Source organism: Heliangelus exortis, chromosome 14 (genome assembly GCF_036169615.1).
Source record: "Heliangelus exortis chromosome 14, bHelExo1.hap1, whole genome shotgun sequence".
NCBI classification, from domain to species: domain Eukaryota; kingdom Metazoa; phylum Chordata; class Aves; order Apodiformes; family Trochilidae; genus Heliangelus; species Heliangelus exortis.
In genome coordinates, this window is record NC_092435.1 from 13,735,722 (window position 1) to 13,750,112 (window position 14,391).

General features: G+C 41.3%; 1 protein-coding gene across 2 annotated transcripts in view; it reads right to left on the reverse strand.

Moving 5' to 3' along the window:
* Positions 1 to 412: 412 nt before the first annotated feature.
* The window catches only part of TENM1 (teneurin transmembrane protein 1), a 453,479-nt gene continuing 439,500 nt past the window's right edge, over positions 413 to 14,391 (reverse strand). For both annotated transcript variants that reach the window (XM_071757633.1, XM_071757632.1), the window contains 5 exons: positions 13,748 to 14,044; positions 9,394 to 9,781; positions 7,511 to 8,731; positions 6,883 to 7,025; positions 413 to 5,469 (listed from right to left, as the gene is read on the reverse strand). In XM_071757633.1, coding sequence (XP_071613734.1) covers positions 4,711 to 5,469; positions 6,883 to 7,025; positions 7,511 to 8,731; positions 9,394 to 9,781; positions 13,748 to 14,044 — 2,808 coding nt within the window. In that variant the 3' untranslated portion in view covers positions 413 to 4,710. The remainder of the gene's footprint in view (positions 5,470 to 6,882; positions 7,026 to 7,510; positions 8,732 to 9,393; positions 9,782 to 13,747; positions 14,045 to 14,391) is intronic.

Sequence of the window (14,391 nt, forward strand, 5' to 3'; positions counted from 1 at the left end):
TTTTAATTTTTCCTCACACACACAGAGTCAGCCATCCCCATCTGCTTGAGGCAGCTCTACAGAACCTGCAGGTACTTAAACTTTGCTCTTCCTCCCCTAACACAACCATTGACTTCACTCACTCGGTTCTTGGGAACACAAAGGCATTAAGCAGTGTTTTTTCCTCCCTCTCACGTTTATTTCTAATGAAATGTTGTAACTCGTGCAGGGAACCTGCCTGGGATTTCACCTGCAGAGTTAGACACATGAACTTTGGTGATTCACAAGTAAAATTGTATTTTGCTAGCAACCCCCTGCAGCACAATTTCTGAATCACTCTGAAGCCCTTATCTGGGTGTATGGAAGCACCTTGTACTGACACAACCAAAATATCCCAAATACATGGGGTAAACAAAGACAACGTCACACGCCATCAGTTTGCACTTTTATTTTTAAAAAATGAAATAGTCAAAGTACTTTCTTTTGCAAATATCGACACATAATATATTAACTTTTAATATTTACAGCGTGTTGCTGGGATGTTCTTGTAGAAAATGCATGCTTCTGGTCTGAAACCCAGAGCAAAATGCATCAGACCATTTAATTGCAGCCATATAACATAAACCTGTACAGTATCCAGTCACTATTCAGCACAGGAGTTAGAGCAGGAATAAAAAAATTGGGATCTATTGTTTCCTAGCAACGAGGCTGAGGCCATTAAAACACAATTTCTGTAAGATCAGAACCTCTAACTGGTGTTAGACAGAAACTGAAGATCTTGGCATACATTGTAAACATTTTTACTGTTGATGAGAAAGCTAAAAAGGAACGTTACTTTGACATATATAGTATGCTATGCTTCTCTTCCTTGTTTATTGACACTTCTGCCTGAAGATTATGAAGATTTTAATGTTTCATACAAGTAAAATACTGTCAAGGACACGATCTGATATACTAACATTTATTAAAAGGCTAAAGTCCACCACGAGATCTAAGGAAAAAACTGGAAATTGTCAAACACGTTTCCTTAGACAAATAATGGCAGGTGAGAAATGCCCGGACAAATCCACAGCGAGTCCGACTCCACCATTCCCAGTTCCGGAGCAATTCCTCCCACGGGCTGGGTGCTTTCCACCCAGTAATGTTTTGTATTAAGGATGGGTTTAAGTAACAGTCAGAGTTTGCCAGGGAAAACCCTCAGGGCTGTGGGGGCAGCCTGAGCTGAGCATCGCCCAGCCGGGATCTGCCCTCCTGCTTTTGCTCAGACTGCACCAGGAGCTCCTCTGCCTAAATTCCTTTCCCTTCACTTTGGACCCACGCCCGGGCTCCCAGCAGCTCCTGTGGCTGCTGCTCCCCTTGGAAAAAAGTGGCCAAGGCCCTGGGGGTGGCACAGAGGGGACTCGGCAGGCTGGGGGGTGGCAGAGCTCTAATGGGAGGCCAGGTCTACCTGCTGGGGTTCAACTGAGGACGTTGAGAGCTCAAACCAAACCAGCTGGGCTGTGTATACCAAGTTGTACATTGACCAGTTCAGATATATATTTATTTGGCTATGTTCTACATAGATATCTATCTATATATATTTATACCTTTGAAAATGGTCTAGATTTGCTAAATAAATATGAAAGCAAAGGAAACGTTACTTGTACGCACTATTTGTTTGGCTGTCATAAAAAATATAGCACATAATTCTCATGGTAGGTACTTTGCTACAGGATAGTGTGCAATAGTGTTTTTTATTTTATTTATTTTATTTTATTTAATTTATTTTACTTTTAAAACTTTGCAGTGCAGAATGCTAGCATCAAATTAACTGATCTAAATAACATTAAATTTTTTCCCCCCTTATTTGGGTTCCTAGGCTATAGTGCTAAATTAAAAAAAAAAAAGAAAAAAGAAAAAAGAAAAAAGAAAAAAGAAAAAAAGACTACAAAAAAATACACTGAAAAGCTAGGGAAAAAAAATGGAGACTGAAATACTCCCTGCCTCCATCTGAGGTTGTTCACAAATAAGATGGTCCAAAGCTATTTGTTTGTGATAGTTCTCACAAATCAGTGCTGCCTGGCTACAACGTCAGTCTCCAGTGCTCTTTCAGGAATAAATAATTTCTTTAACACTCTCATCTCAACACAAAATTATTTTTTTTTTGCTTCCTGATGTTCTGACACTTCTTACGCTGAAGTCATTCTTCTGCCTTTGTAACCAGACCATGTAATGTCATGTGATTCTTTATACACACATAGTCTCATAATAAATATTATTCAAAAAATGTAACCTAGACTTCACCTAGACTGGGAAAATGCCAACTTGACTTTCCATGACAAACTTGTAACACATTTCACTCTTTGACCTTTTGGCATAATATGAGAACAACAGTAATCAAGGCAGTATTAAAAACCACAGCTGTAGGTAATACAGAGTGCATTTCCTGCATATAATACAAATATAACTTTAAGAAACTAAAGGCACAAGCTAACTAAATATGTATTACGTACTAGAAATGCACAGTTCAAGGTAATTCTAACGGCTTCAAATATTTGTTTATAATGGATATTTAAAGCAGTTTGACAATGATACCTCATTAGTGAATTGCAAAAAAGTATAATTGCTTAAAATATAAGTAAAATAGACTCTAATATTGACATCTTGGATCAGTGATAAAATACATCATCACATTTATGAATGCACTCTCTATATACAATTCATAAATTTTTCTTCCATTGATTAAAAGCTTATTAGAGGCTCAAGGATTAGAAGGTCCATTTTTAGGCTGGTGTGGAGATTAATAAAATTCTCCATGATTGTATGGAAAATTATGGAAATCAGAGCTGTCCAACCCGGGTGTTGTCAGCTCCCAAAGCTGTACATTAGTTAATGATGAGCCTGATCAAAATGTGTGTGCAGATTTTGGTCCACAATTCCCCCTGGATAGGGAGTAGAGGGAGGTTTTTAGGAGCCAGGCTCTCACTCAGCCTGATCCTGCACCCCCAAAGCTGCTCTGGCTCCCGGGGGAGCAGAAGGAATCTGGGAAGAGAGGATAATGTTGTAAGGCTGAGACCCAAGTCCCAACCCTTGGAGGGATTCAGGTCTCAAGTCACCAGTTCAGGCTCATCTCTAACTTTGGTACAGTCTGCTCCACTTGCCCAAAAACAAGAGTAAAACAAAAGAAAACGGGAAAGACAGGAAAAAAGACAAAGAAAGCACTTTGTTGGCTTTAGTAAATATGAGCAGAAATTGTTTCAATATATTTACTATGTCTCTTTTGAAAGAAATGTGCAATAACATCACTGTTACGGATACACAGGCTCTATAACAAGACTTCTAGCTCCCTCTGAAAGTCAGTAAAGGAAATCTGCTTACATGTCCCCCCCCTGCCCACGTGCCCTCCCTCTCTCCCCTTCCCAATAATCAGGTCTTGTAAAAACAACAAGCTGAAAGAAGGATCACCTACTCTGCTATGAAATAACTGTGCCAGCAGCGCATGATACCTTGGGAAATAAAAATTTCTGCCCATGCAATATAATGTTTCTCTATGTGCTCTAGATATTGAGCTGAAAAGTGAAGAGTCATCCCCAAAATGTTCTAAGTTTATTGACATGTTTACTATCCACACTTGGGTTCATCAACTCCCAACCCACTGGTCTTCTTCAGGCTTGAAAACAATGAGTAATACAACAACAGGATTAGTAATCTGAGATGAAAGAACACGATGCCTAAAGCCAAACAACACTGCAATTTCCAAGTGATCTGTGAAGAGATGAGTCCTGGCCCAACAACTATGGATGGGACTGACCCTGCATGGCTTGCTGGATCTGTACCACCTGGGTAACAAGGGTTGTCCCAAAAGCACCCAGCCTGGAACATCCTGATGTCAATGAAGAGACTCCCGCTGGCCATGGCGCTCACCAAGCCCTTTGGTGGCCACCTCTGACTCCTGCCTGAAGCCCAGCAGTACCAGATGCCACCCTGCTCCCCTCTGCCAGGATGACAGGCAGCTCTACATGTGCTGCTGGACCCTGAAGGAAACCCTGGGGGGGAGGCTCCCTCATGCAAAAGTAGACACAACATGGTGTTCATCACCGTGTGGCTGAAAGGTGGCTACGAAGGCCCCAGGGGACAGACTTTCCATACTGTATCCCATACAAGCTGGGTTTCCCAGGTTAGAAAATCCCTTAGGTTATAGCTGTGAGGAATGACATGTGTAGGGTTGGCGAGCAACTACAAAGTTTCCATACCCAGTCTGGTTTCTGTATACAAACCTTTAAACTTTAGGGGAGCTCTCACCGGGCTAAAAACTCCTCAGTAAACACAGGCTGCAGAATCAGGCTCTGTAACCTTTTAAAGAACGGGTGAATTGTTAAATCAACAACAGCAACAACAAAAAAAGTTGTGTTTCTTTAGAAGAAGGCAGAGCAGGCTGTGCTCCCCCCACCCCACAGAGATGTGCGGGATCACCCCAGGCCCCCCGCGCGCCGCCCGCGCCCCTCAGCTCTCAGGACTCTGCTTCTGAAATTTTTGAATACTGCCACACAAGAACTAAAAATCGTCACTGTCATCTCGTTAAACGAACAATATTAAAATACCATCTTCTGTCACATTTAAAGGCAGTTGGATATGTTTTTTCCTTTATATTTATATATACAGAGTTCTGATCTAGAAAAAAACAATACAATAAACCATTTTACGTTTAAAAACAGGCAGTCTTTGGTGACGCAAAGGCAGAGATTTTCTTTGTTACCTTCTGCCTATTTCACTCTGTCTCATAAAGTGAATATTATTGGCACTGTCAGAGAGTTCGAGATACTGCTCCACAGATAAAACAAAATATCCATCGTAGCCTTGCACCCTCCCGGTGCTTAAAAGCTGCTGTTTCTCCCCATCTGTCCACGCCCTGATACCTTCTTCCCCTTCCTGCAGCCGTCTCTGCTCCTTAGTCCAGGCCTGAGCCACAGCTCTCTGCCTGGCTATCTCTAAGACATGGTTCTTCTCTTCTTCCACCGTGGTTCCGTAGCGGACGTTGAAGCAGAGGGCGCCGTGCTGGAGCTGGATGTCGGCAAAGCGCCGAGTCCTGCCGCTGATGACAGAAGTCATCTGGGACACCGTGACGTTGACCCCGTTCTCCAAGATCCGTCGTCCCCCCGTGTTGCCGATCAGGGTCAGGTCTTCCTCCAGAGAGCCCAGCTTGATGAAGTAATGGGTGTCTCGGCCCTCGATGGTGAAGTGCAGGTTCTCCAGGTAGTGAGCATTGTTGAGGATGGCGGCGATGCGCCGGCTGTCCTCGTTGGCCACCCCGATGATGTCGGCTGTCACTATGCCATCCTTGATAGCAAACTTGATGCCTTTTCCGAAGACTGAAGGAACAGCAGCAAATCTTGGCTGCTTCACTCCCTCGTAGCATTTCCCGTCGCTGTATCTGGGGGTCATAGGAAGCTGGTCCAAGGATATGAAGTTGCGGAGTTGCTTTTGTAGCTCACACTGAATACCCAGGATAGTCTGGAAAAGAAATAACAATGAAGTTGGCAGGAGAGGCATCTTGTAAGTTCATTATAGTGCCTCACAGACCCTACTAATCTTAGTTGCTTAGAATGGATCTTCCATTTGTTTGTAAAGCATTTACAGAGCTCAGGCTTTCTGATACACAAGATACACACAGGCTTTCTGACTGCCCAAAGTATTGCTTTCTGTCTCTTGGACTCTTCAGTTTCTAGAAAACTAATGGAAATATTTTTATCACAAATGCTTTTTTTTGCATTTATTCTTCCTGATTTTCCTTCCAGATTGTTACTCTGCCAGCTGATCTTTCAACTTGCAGGTGTGAGAAAGCCCAGGCTCAAAGCTGTTTCTATGCTTAGTCTCTATGTGTTTCATTATGTCCTCTGTAAAACAACAGTAACAGTTTTTCTAGCCCTCTCTTTAAGGAAAGCAGGCTGTGAAGGTCTCCAGACACTAGAACAATAGGAAGCTAACAAGTACATTGGATCTGTAGATCTTATTCCCCATTGAGGTTAAAAAAAAAACAACCTCACAATCTTTTAACACTACACCTTTGCTGTGCCTTTGTAATAGCTTCTTTAGTATCTCAGCAACAATTTTACATGGACATGCTCCTATATGTGCAACAAGCTCTGACCTCCCAGCCCTCTGTGCTTTGTGCAGACATTTGTACCTGGGAAACAATGTGTGTTAAAGGCAGAGAATGTGAACTCACAACATGGACACTTCTTTTTCCTGACAGCATTAAAGGAAAGCTGTCTTTTCCCTCTCATCTTTCTTTGCAAAATGCTTTGTTAAAATATGTTCATATGGTCAAATGCAAAACATGAACAACTGCTTAGAAGATTGGTAGTTGGTCTTGTTGCAGCTACACTGATTGCTAGGACCTGATAGCTGCTGCTTGGCTCTTCTTGAATAAAAATAAGCCCTGGAGCAAGGTTAAGGTTTACAGATTCCCCTACAAATCCATAGCAACACTTTGGTTTTCCTGCAATAATTAGTCAGAGTTACAGACCTGTAAAGCTGTTTATACCCCCAGTGATTTTGCACCTCTCGTGGCATCTTTTATAACAGAGGTGAAAAATTGTGGTTTTAATTTTTTATTTCCACAGATTATTTTGCAGCTTTTGTAATTTTGAGACAAACACTTTTGCCTATTCTGCCCCTCAAATTTGGATGTATTATCTGTAAATGACTGAAAAGTTTCTTCACTGTGCTCATACAAGCATCTCCTTAAAACTCTGCTTTGATGCCTGCACATACTGGGAGAACATTAAAGCTTCTAGCATGGTCAGCCTGTTTATCTTGCCTGTTATGTTGAAAGATAGCCACGTTGTTTTCTTGGTCTCCAATATTTTCCAATTATATTTCTTAATTAAGAGATAGAAGCAACTGAACTTAGTTTTTGCTCACCTTTCCAGGATCCCACTCTTGGGTTTTTGTTTGGAGCTGAAGAAGTTCATATGTTGTCTCCAAAGCTTCTATCTCTGGTTTTGGGAATCCAGGTAGTACGTTGTGCAACTGGAAACCAAACAGCTCTAACCAACTTCCAATGTCTACAAAACAAGGAGAGGATGCTGGCAATAAGGCACACAAATCCTAGGAAAAGTGAGGGCAGTCTGCATAAGTCTAATCTATGCAGTAATAATGATTTCACATCCATTTATATTTTCATGCTGGCTACAGCATTTACTGTAGCAAATTATTTGAATAAAAAGCATTGCAATAGTCCAAGCAATAGGGCACCTTCTATCTATTTGTAATGGAAAAAATTCAAATTAAGCTCCCTCCATTCTTCCTCTAATTTTAGCTCTTAGAAAAGCAGCAGAAACAACTATTAATTATTTACTTTGTTACCATAAAGGCTACAGAGGACCTATACAGCACAGTAAGATGATACCTATAGAAGAGATGACTTTAATCTACATACAATTAGAGCTAAGCATTAACTTTGGATGTATGCAAAAGATTTCTGGAGCCTTGAACCCACACCAGAATTTGACCAAAATTTGTATCTTTGTGAGAAATACGTTACTTTTACCTGTTGTATACTTAGCAACGTCCTGGATTCTGCCAACTGGGTAATTATTTTCAAATGAGTAGAGATTAAATGGTTGTGGGACAGCATTCAGGTGTTTCCAGATATGATGATTTGGTGTCGTCCACCGACCAGCAATGACATCGTAGTCCCTCTGACCCAGGTGAACTAATTTAGTAAGAGAATCATAGAGCCCACCATGAAAACCAATGATAACCTGGAAATCTGGATTAGTGTCCTGGTAGATCTCTCCATATGGGGTGTACAAAATTTCTTTTATGACTTGGCCCCGGCTGCTAAATACAGCTAGAGGTGTTCCAGTGTTATCACAGGCAACATAATATTCTTCTCCACTGCTTAATTCCATTGCAATGAGATGACCTTGAAGATCATAATACAGGGATGTTATTTCTGAGCTACTATGATTGTACAAGTGAGTAACTCTGATTGGGTTGGAGAGATCAGCATAGAAGAACTGTAAGTGTTGTCCTAAGCTTGATTTGCTTGCGACTCGTCTTCCGAGACCGTCGTAACAATATTGCACAGTCCAGCCAGACACTTTGTTGTAGGCTTTGTTCAGCAGACCATTAGAGTTGTACTCAAAGATCTCATTCCCTCTTTGCCTGAGAAAACCATCTTCGTCCATTTTATATTGAATTTCTCCCAGCCTGGTAATGCGATCCCTCAGGTCGTACCGCAGGGGAGTGAGGCGAGCGCTGTTTCCGTGGCTCAGCAAGTTGATGTTGCCATTAAGGTCGTAGCTGTAGCGCCACTGAGTTTTATCATTCACAGACACAGTCTGAAGTTGCCCATCAGCATCGTATTCATAAAAATACCTCGTTATATTGGCATCCACACCCACACGGATGTCACAGATCACCATGCGGCCCATGTTGTCATACTGGATGGTCATCCAGTAAGCGATAGACTTCAGGATCTCGTATTGGACTTCGATCACCTGCCCGTTGGCACTGAAAATTTTGGTGTGTTTCATCACGGTGGTGGTGATCACTTGGTTCAGATCATAATTAATGACACTGAACTTCCCAAATTGTTCGGTCCGGCCGGAGACATCGACGTAACGGTAGAGATCGATGGGCAGCGGCGTCTCGTTTATCATGGCCTGCATGCTGGTGACACGGAAGTTGTTGTAGCTGTAGTCAAACCTGGCATTCACAAGCCCCTCCTCACTAAACCGGAAGATCTGGCGGCCAATAAGTGGACCTGTCCAAAACAAACAGGGGAAAGAGGAAAAAGAAAGAAAAAGAATGAATTATGACCGCGGTATCGTTATACTAGAGACCGAGCACAGACTGGTGATGAACCCAAATATACTCTTAACTGTCTCAGAAAGTACCATTAACTAAGAGTATGTTAGATTACACTCCCATAAACCTTTCTTAATGCTTGCTTTACAAAATACTTAAATTTCATTAACATTTGTTTAAATGAATGCTATTTTATTCATAATTACGTTTTCTATTTACTTGCAAGATAATTCTAAACTAAATTCATTTTACATGGTGGCTTCCTTCCTTACATAATCAGTCCTTTTGAATTTATGTTGGATGATGTTATAAACAGGGAAACTGGAAAACACAGACAATAAACCAAGTTGATTTAGTATTCAGCAAATATCCACCCAGTGAAATAAAAACAATCAAACATTATAAGAGCTATTCCATACCAAGCAATAAAAAGAAAACTGTATTTCAAACAGGACAGCTATATACACCTATGGACAGAGACATAGAGAGGCATGCATGTATTTTTCTGTTGAAACATAAAATATAAGAACTTGCAGACATAAAAATAACAGCATTTCGTGCCAGTAAGTGCAAGATCAGGGCCAAAAACTTCAGCAAAGCAGTCACAGCCACACAAACCTGTTTGCCTGTATCTGATGGTACAGATGAACCCATCGTGCATCAAGTGTATTGTTTTAATAACCCCGGAAGATTCCTCATAGGTGAAGGTGACTTGAGTCGTGTCGTAAAGAATCTCGGAAAGCCGGGACTGTTTGGTGTATTTGTAGAGGACCCTGCGTCCCGTCCCAGGGTACAACGTTTGCAGGAGCCTCTCGTCTCTGGTGACATCCTGGATGAAGGCAACGCCGCTGTCTGGAGGGGTGTAGGTGTTGCGGTAGTAGCCCACGGACAGCATGGTCTGCAGGGCATGGCGCACCATGCTGGGCATGGTGACAGAGAGCAGGTAGGAGGACTGGTCGTACTCAAAGATGTAGCGGCGCTGGCTGGGCAAGAGGAGCATCACCGACTGCAAGCAGAGAGGAATGGCAGGGTAAGTGGCCCAAAAAGCAAGTGATTGTTCACCTAAACGAGTGCCTGAAGGGGAAGGGGATTTTCAGTCGCTGTCCCATTGCCTATTTTGCCTTTTGCCCTCTGCACGAGTGAAGCTTTCGGCTCCAGGAGACCTGGCCAGCAAGGTGGTACCAACCAGGAGGAGATTAAGTCCAAAACTGGAAGGCAGATGTGGTTCTCAGTAGCATTTCAGCCTCATGCTGACTTGCTAGGTTGCTTTGAAATATTGAAGTCATCTTCCCAAGGAGCAGAACACAGGGAACCCCTCTCTAACACCCAGGCAGAGCATCTGCACCAGCAGATGTTTCTAGAAAAGGGGGAAAGGGGAAACTTTCAATGAGCTGTAGACAGTGTTGAGCTTTTAGTGGTACTCTGCATAGCACAGCCCTACCCCCTTTTCCTGTATGTCTAAAATGCACATTGCCCCAGAGGTCACAGTATCTCTGTGCTTACAGATGAATTAAAATAAGTCTGCAGGTTCTTCGGTGTGACTACATCAATCTCTGTTTTTTAATGTTTACAAAAAGCATAATTTCTTTGCAGGTCATTGCCCTGTGTTGGTTTACTGTGGCTGGTCAATGACATCTGGTGTGTTTGTTTAGCAGCTGAATGTGGAAGCATTCAGATATTTTTTTTTTTCCTGTGCAAATTTAATTTTTGGCTCCTGTGAATTTTTTCACCAGCCACGTGCAAAGTCTCAGAGCACAAGCCCACTGCTGAACAGCCACTCTTGAAACAAGCACACTGAAAACACAGAGTGAAAACATAGGGGAGAACTTTGTAGCCTTCTCCAGCTCCAGTAAGTAAATTTGGCTGGGCCAGAGCACTTCTCATCCTTCCTCTGTCTGAGCTGACACTGCCCAGTTCTCAGCCCATGGCCTGAACCTGCCAGGCAGATAAGCAAATTTGTCAGGCTTCTGCATGATCATGCAGACCAATGTCTTATGAGGAACAATGTGACCATTTTTTCATAGAGCACTGGAGAAAGAAATCACAAGAAAAGGCATTTTTCCCCCCTCTAAGCTGAAAAATCATCTCTGAGAAGAAAACACTGAGAGCTCAGCCCTGCAATGTGTTAAGTAACACTGGCCCTGAGCCACTCAGCTCTGACAAATAACCCAGGGGCTTATTCAAAGGACCAAAGATAGGCTAAGGCTTGGCCATCCTCTCTGCATCCCCGGCCCCCTGCCCTCCCAAGATGTATTTCTTCCTGCCCTTGGTGAAAGGCATCTGTCACCTGTACCTGAGCCACCCAGCACCAACATATGCCACTGGCAGGTCCCTCTCTGCCAACTGGTGACAGCAGACCTTTGCACTGAGTCTTTTCCTGATTGCTTTATTGCTGCTCTGCCAAGCATTTCTAGCACACACAGAGTGTTTATTTTGTTTTCACCTTCAGTCATCAGTCCCCCCCCTGCAGTAAACCACTGCCTGAACTCTTTCTTAGCACTGATGCCTCTTTCTCTCTCTCTCTCCACTGCTCCTGGGCCTGTTTTTAAGCTGTCTGCCATTGACAGGGTATGAATAACAAGATCAGAAACATCTCTAATATAACTTTAGTGTCCCTGTGTACCATTTTTACAACACTTTGTGGTTTTTCCACTTTTGTTCAGGACAGCATAAGGACAGACAGTACAAGGGTTAGAGATTTTGCCTGTTCGAGGACATGATAAAGAGAAAAAAAAAATAATTCCCATTTCATCCTTCATATTACAATAGATTTTTCAACCCTTGGCACAAATTGGGTTCTAATTGTTTTAAAGGATTTCAGAGGGTAGCTCACAAAACATCCCAAAAGCTCTTCTTTTATAAAAGCAACCAGAGCAGCCACATGGTAGATGGAGTCAAACAACCAGTGGCAATTATTTGGAGCTCTACTGGGAATACAGAGAAATGCTGAGCTTCTCCACTAGATGTCATTTCTGTCCCATACACTCATGCATCCCTTAAGCTGCTTTGCCTGGTGGCAAACGGCAAGATTTGGGGAAAAAACTTGGGAGTATACAGGAGGTTTTATAACACCCTTTGCTAACTGAAGAACGTGGCCAAAACCAGAGGAACTGAACTGCATAAGTAAAAATGATTTACAGGGCTATTACTAGCATAGTGCTTTTTAAAACCTAAACTATTAGGGCTATTTTTGGAAGGGGTAGAGATTTTTGAAGACACACAATTAACTCATCAAAGTGCTAAAAAATGAAGAATTAAATAACTACGAGTTGGAAGCAATGATATAATTGATTTTTTGATAAAAGGAAACATTGGGTCTTAGGTTTCAGACAACCTTTAGCAATCAGTACATAATTAACACAATGAGTTATTGACTTTAATGGAGCCACAAAATGATATTTCAGTGTCTAATTTTGACAGCGAATTAATTGGTCTTTGGCACAAGGAACATTCAGTGAGGAAAGTACATTAAACAGCTGGAAGATTATGTCCACAGTGTGTATGACTTTCAATAATTTTAATGACAACTTACAACATAACCCAAGCCTGCAGCTACCTGAACCACTAAGCCTTTGCCATTGGCTTCTACAAGATCAGGATCTGGCAGTAGAATACTGACTTGTAGAATAACACTTTTAAGTTATATGACTTTATTTATAAGCTCATGCAAACTAAGAACATACAAAATGGTTTGGAAAGATAAGAAGCATACATCTTTCCAAAATTATGGTCCATTAGGCCCAGAGAGAACATAAAAGATTCCTCCTGAAGGCACATTGCTGAAATATTTGAAATCTGTACTAAACGCCTGTTTACTTCCAATTTGCAGAAGAGCATGCAGACAAAAGAAGCCCTGACAAATTTATCTTAGCCAACCTTCTGAAGCTTCTAGGGTTTGCCAATCTTGTTAACACATGCAAGAACCATACTGTGTGCAGACAAGGAAGAAGTCACATTTTTATGCATTCCAGTCTCAATAATTTTTTTTTTCTCTGGGTTAGGTTTAAGTTTTTTGAGGATCAAGCTTAAATACGTTCAAAATAAACACAGCAAAGTTTATCTTAGAAGTACACATTTGAAACTTTTTAATATATAAATAACTTCAAAGTAATTGGATTTTCTGTGTGTAATACTCCCTATTAGTTTTACCTCACCTGCCCCCTCCTAGCCTTCCCCTGTGGTTATCAGGTTCAGAGGAAATGTTCTGCAAAGTCTGGGTATATTGGATAGTCCAGAAAAAAAAAAAAAAAAAAGGTTCAAAGGTTCATGCTAAGTTCTGAAAGCTTTAAAAGTACAGATTGGCTTTTTGGTTTTGAGGGACAAGACCAAATGAGATGCTTGTACAGAGGAAGGAGACACTGTTCTTCCTTAGTCTGTACAACATTTATTCTCCCATCTTGTGACCATTCCCTACAGACATAATCGAAAATTACAATACTGAGGCAATTTAGACACAAAGTCACCATAAAAGCAGAGCAGTAACTCAGTTCATATTAATGTTTCCCTACATAAATGGACCTCATAAATACTGAAGTAATCTTTCTTCTCACAGGATCAATCCCTTTTTACAGCACAACACTGAACAGGTGCAAGCTCATAATCACTGGCTTGTAATTTTGGCTTCAAAGAACTGTGGGGGGGGAAGAGCTGCTTTTCAGTGATTTTTGTGTTTTTGACTGTATTATACAGTGGCAACACATTTTTTTCAGCAATGAGAGTCTCCTTTGTTCACTTGCACTTGGGTTGAGACAAAGAAGTCATTTTTACCTATCAGTTAAACAAATCTGAGGTGTTATAACTTTCTTCAGAACTAAACTATGACAGGTTTGAGCAGATAAATTAGGTCTAAGCACATCCAGAGACATTTTTATCTAGTTCTTTAACAGCATGCATTTTCTGAAATATTCTTGCAAGAGGTAGCATATTTCAAAACAAATATTTGGTACAAGAATCCACTTTTGAAATTATTTACCTTTTCTAAGTATGTGTAACTCCACATTTTACCATCTGCCCATGTTCTGGAAATTATGTTCCCACTTGGATCATACTCCATTTTCTCAGTCCAGGTTCCTCTTTGGATATAAGTGACTAATCCAGAATGTGAATAAGTGATATTGACCTCATTGTACTTGCTGATGGGAGACCATAAAACTGGGCGACCTGTCTGGTCATACATAATCCGAAGAGTGAATTTTCTATGATCATCATAAATCTTTCCTGTTCTGGTTGCATGATCAAAATCAATGGACAGCAGGTTTCTGTTGTGGGCCTAAACACAAAGATACAGGAAGGTAAGAAAACAATGCATCTTAAAGAAAAAAAAAAAAAGAAAGAAAAAAGTAAGAAAACAATGCATCTTAATTACACACAACACAAGCATTTCAGTGCTACCTCTAACCAAAATGTGGTTTAACATTATGATGGAAAAGTTAGGTCTTATTCAGACAAGAAAACAGAAAAATCCTTAGATGGAAAACAGGAGGACCACCAAACAAAATGCTGCTTGCATTCAGTGTTGTAACACTTCCCATCACATGATGGTAAACCCTTACCCTCTGCTCTCACTTTTTAATAAGTTTTCCCTCTTGCTTCTCAGCTTTCATCTTTCTGTGGATA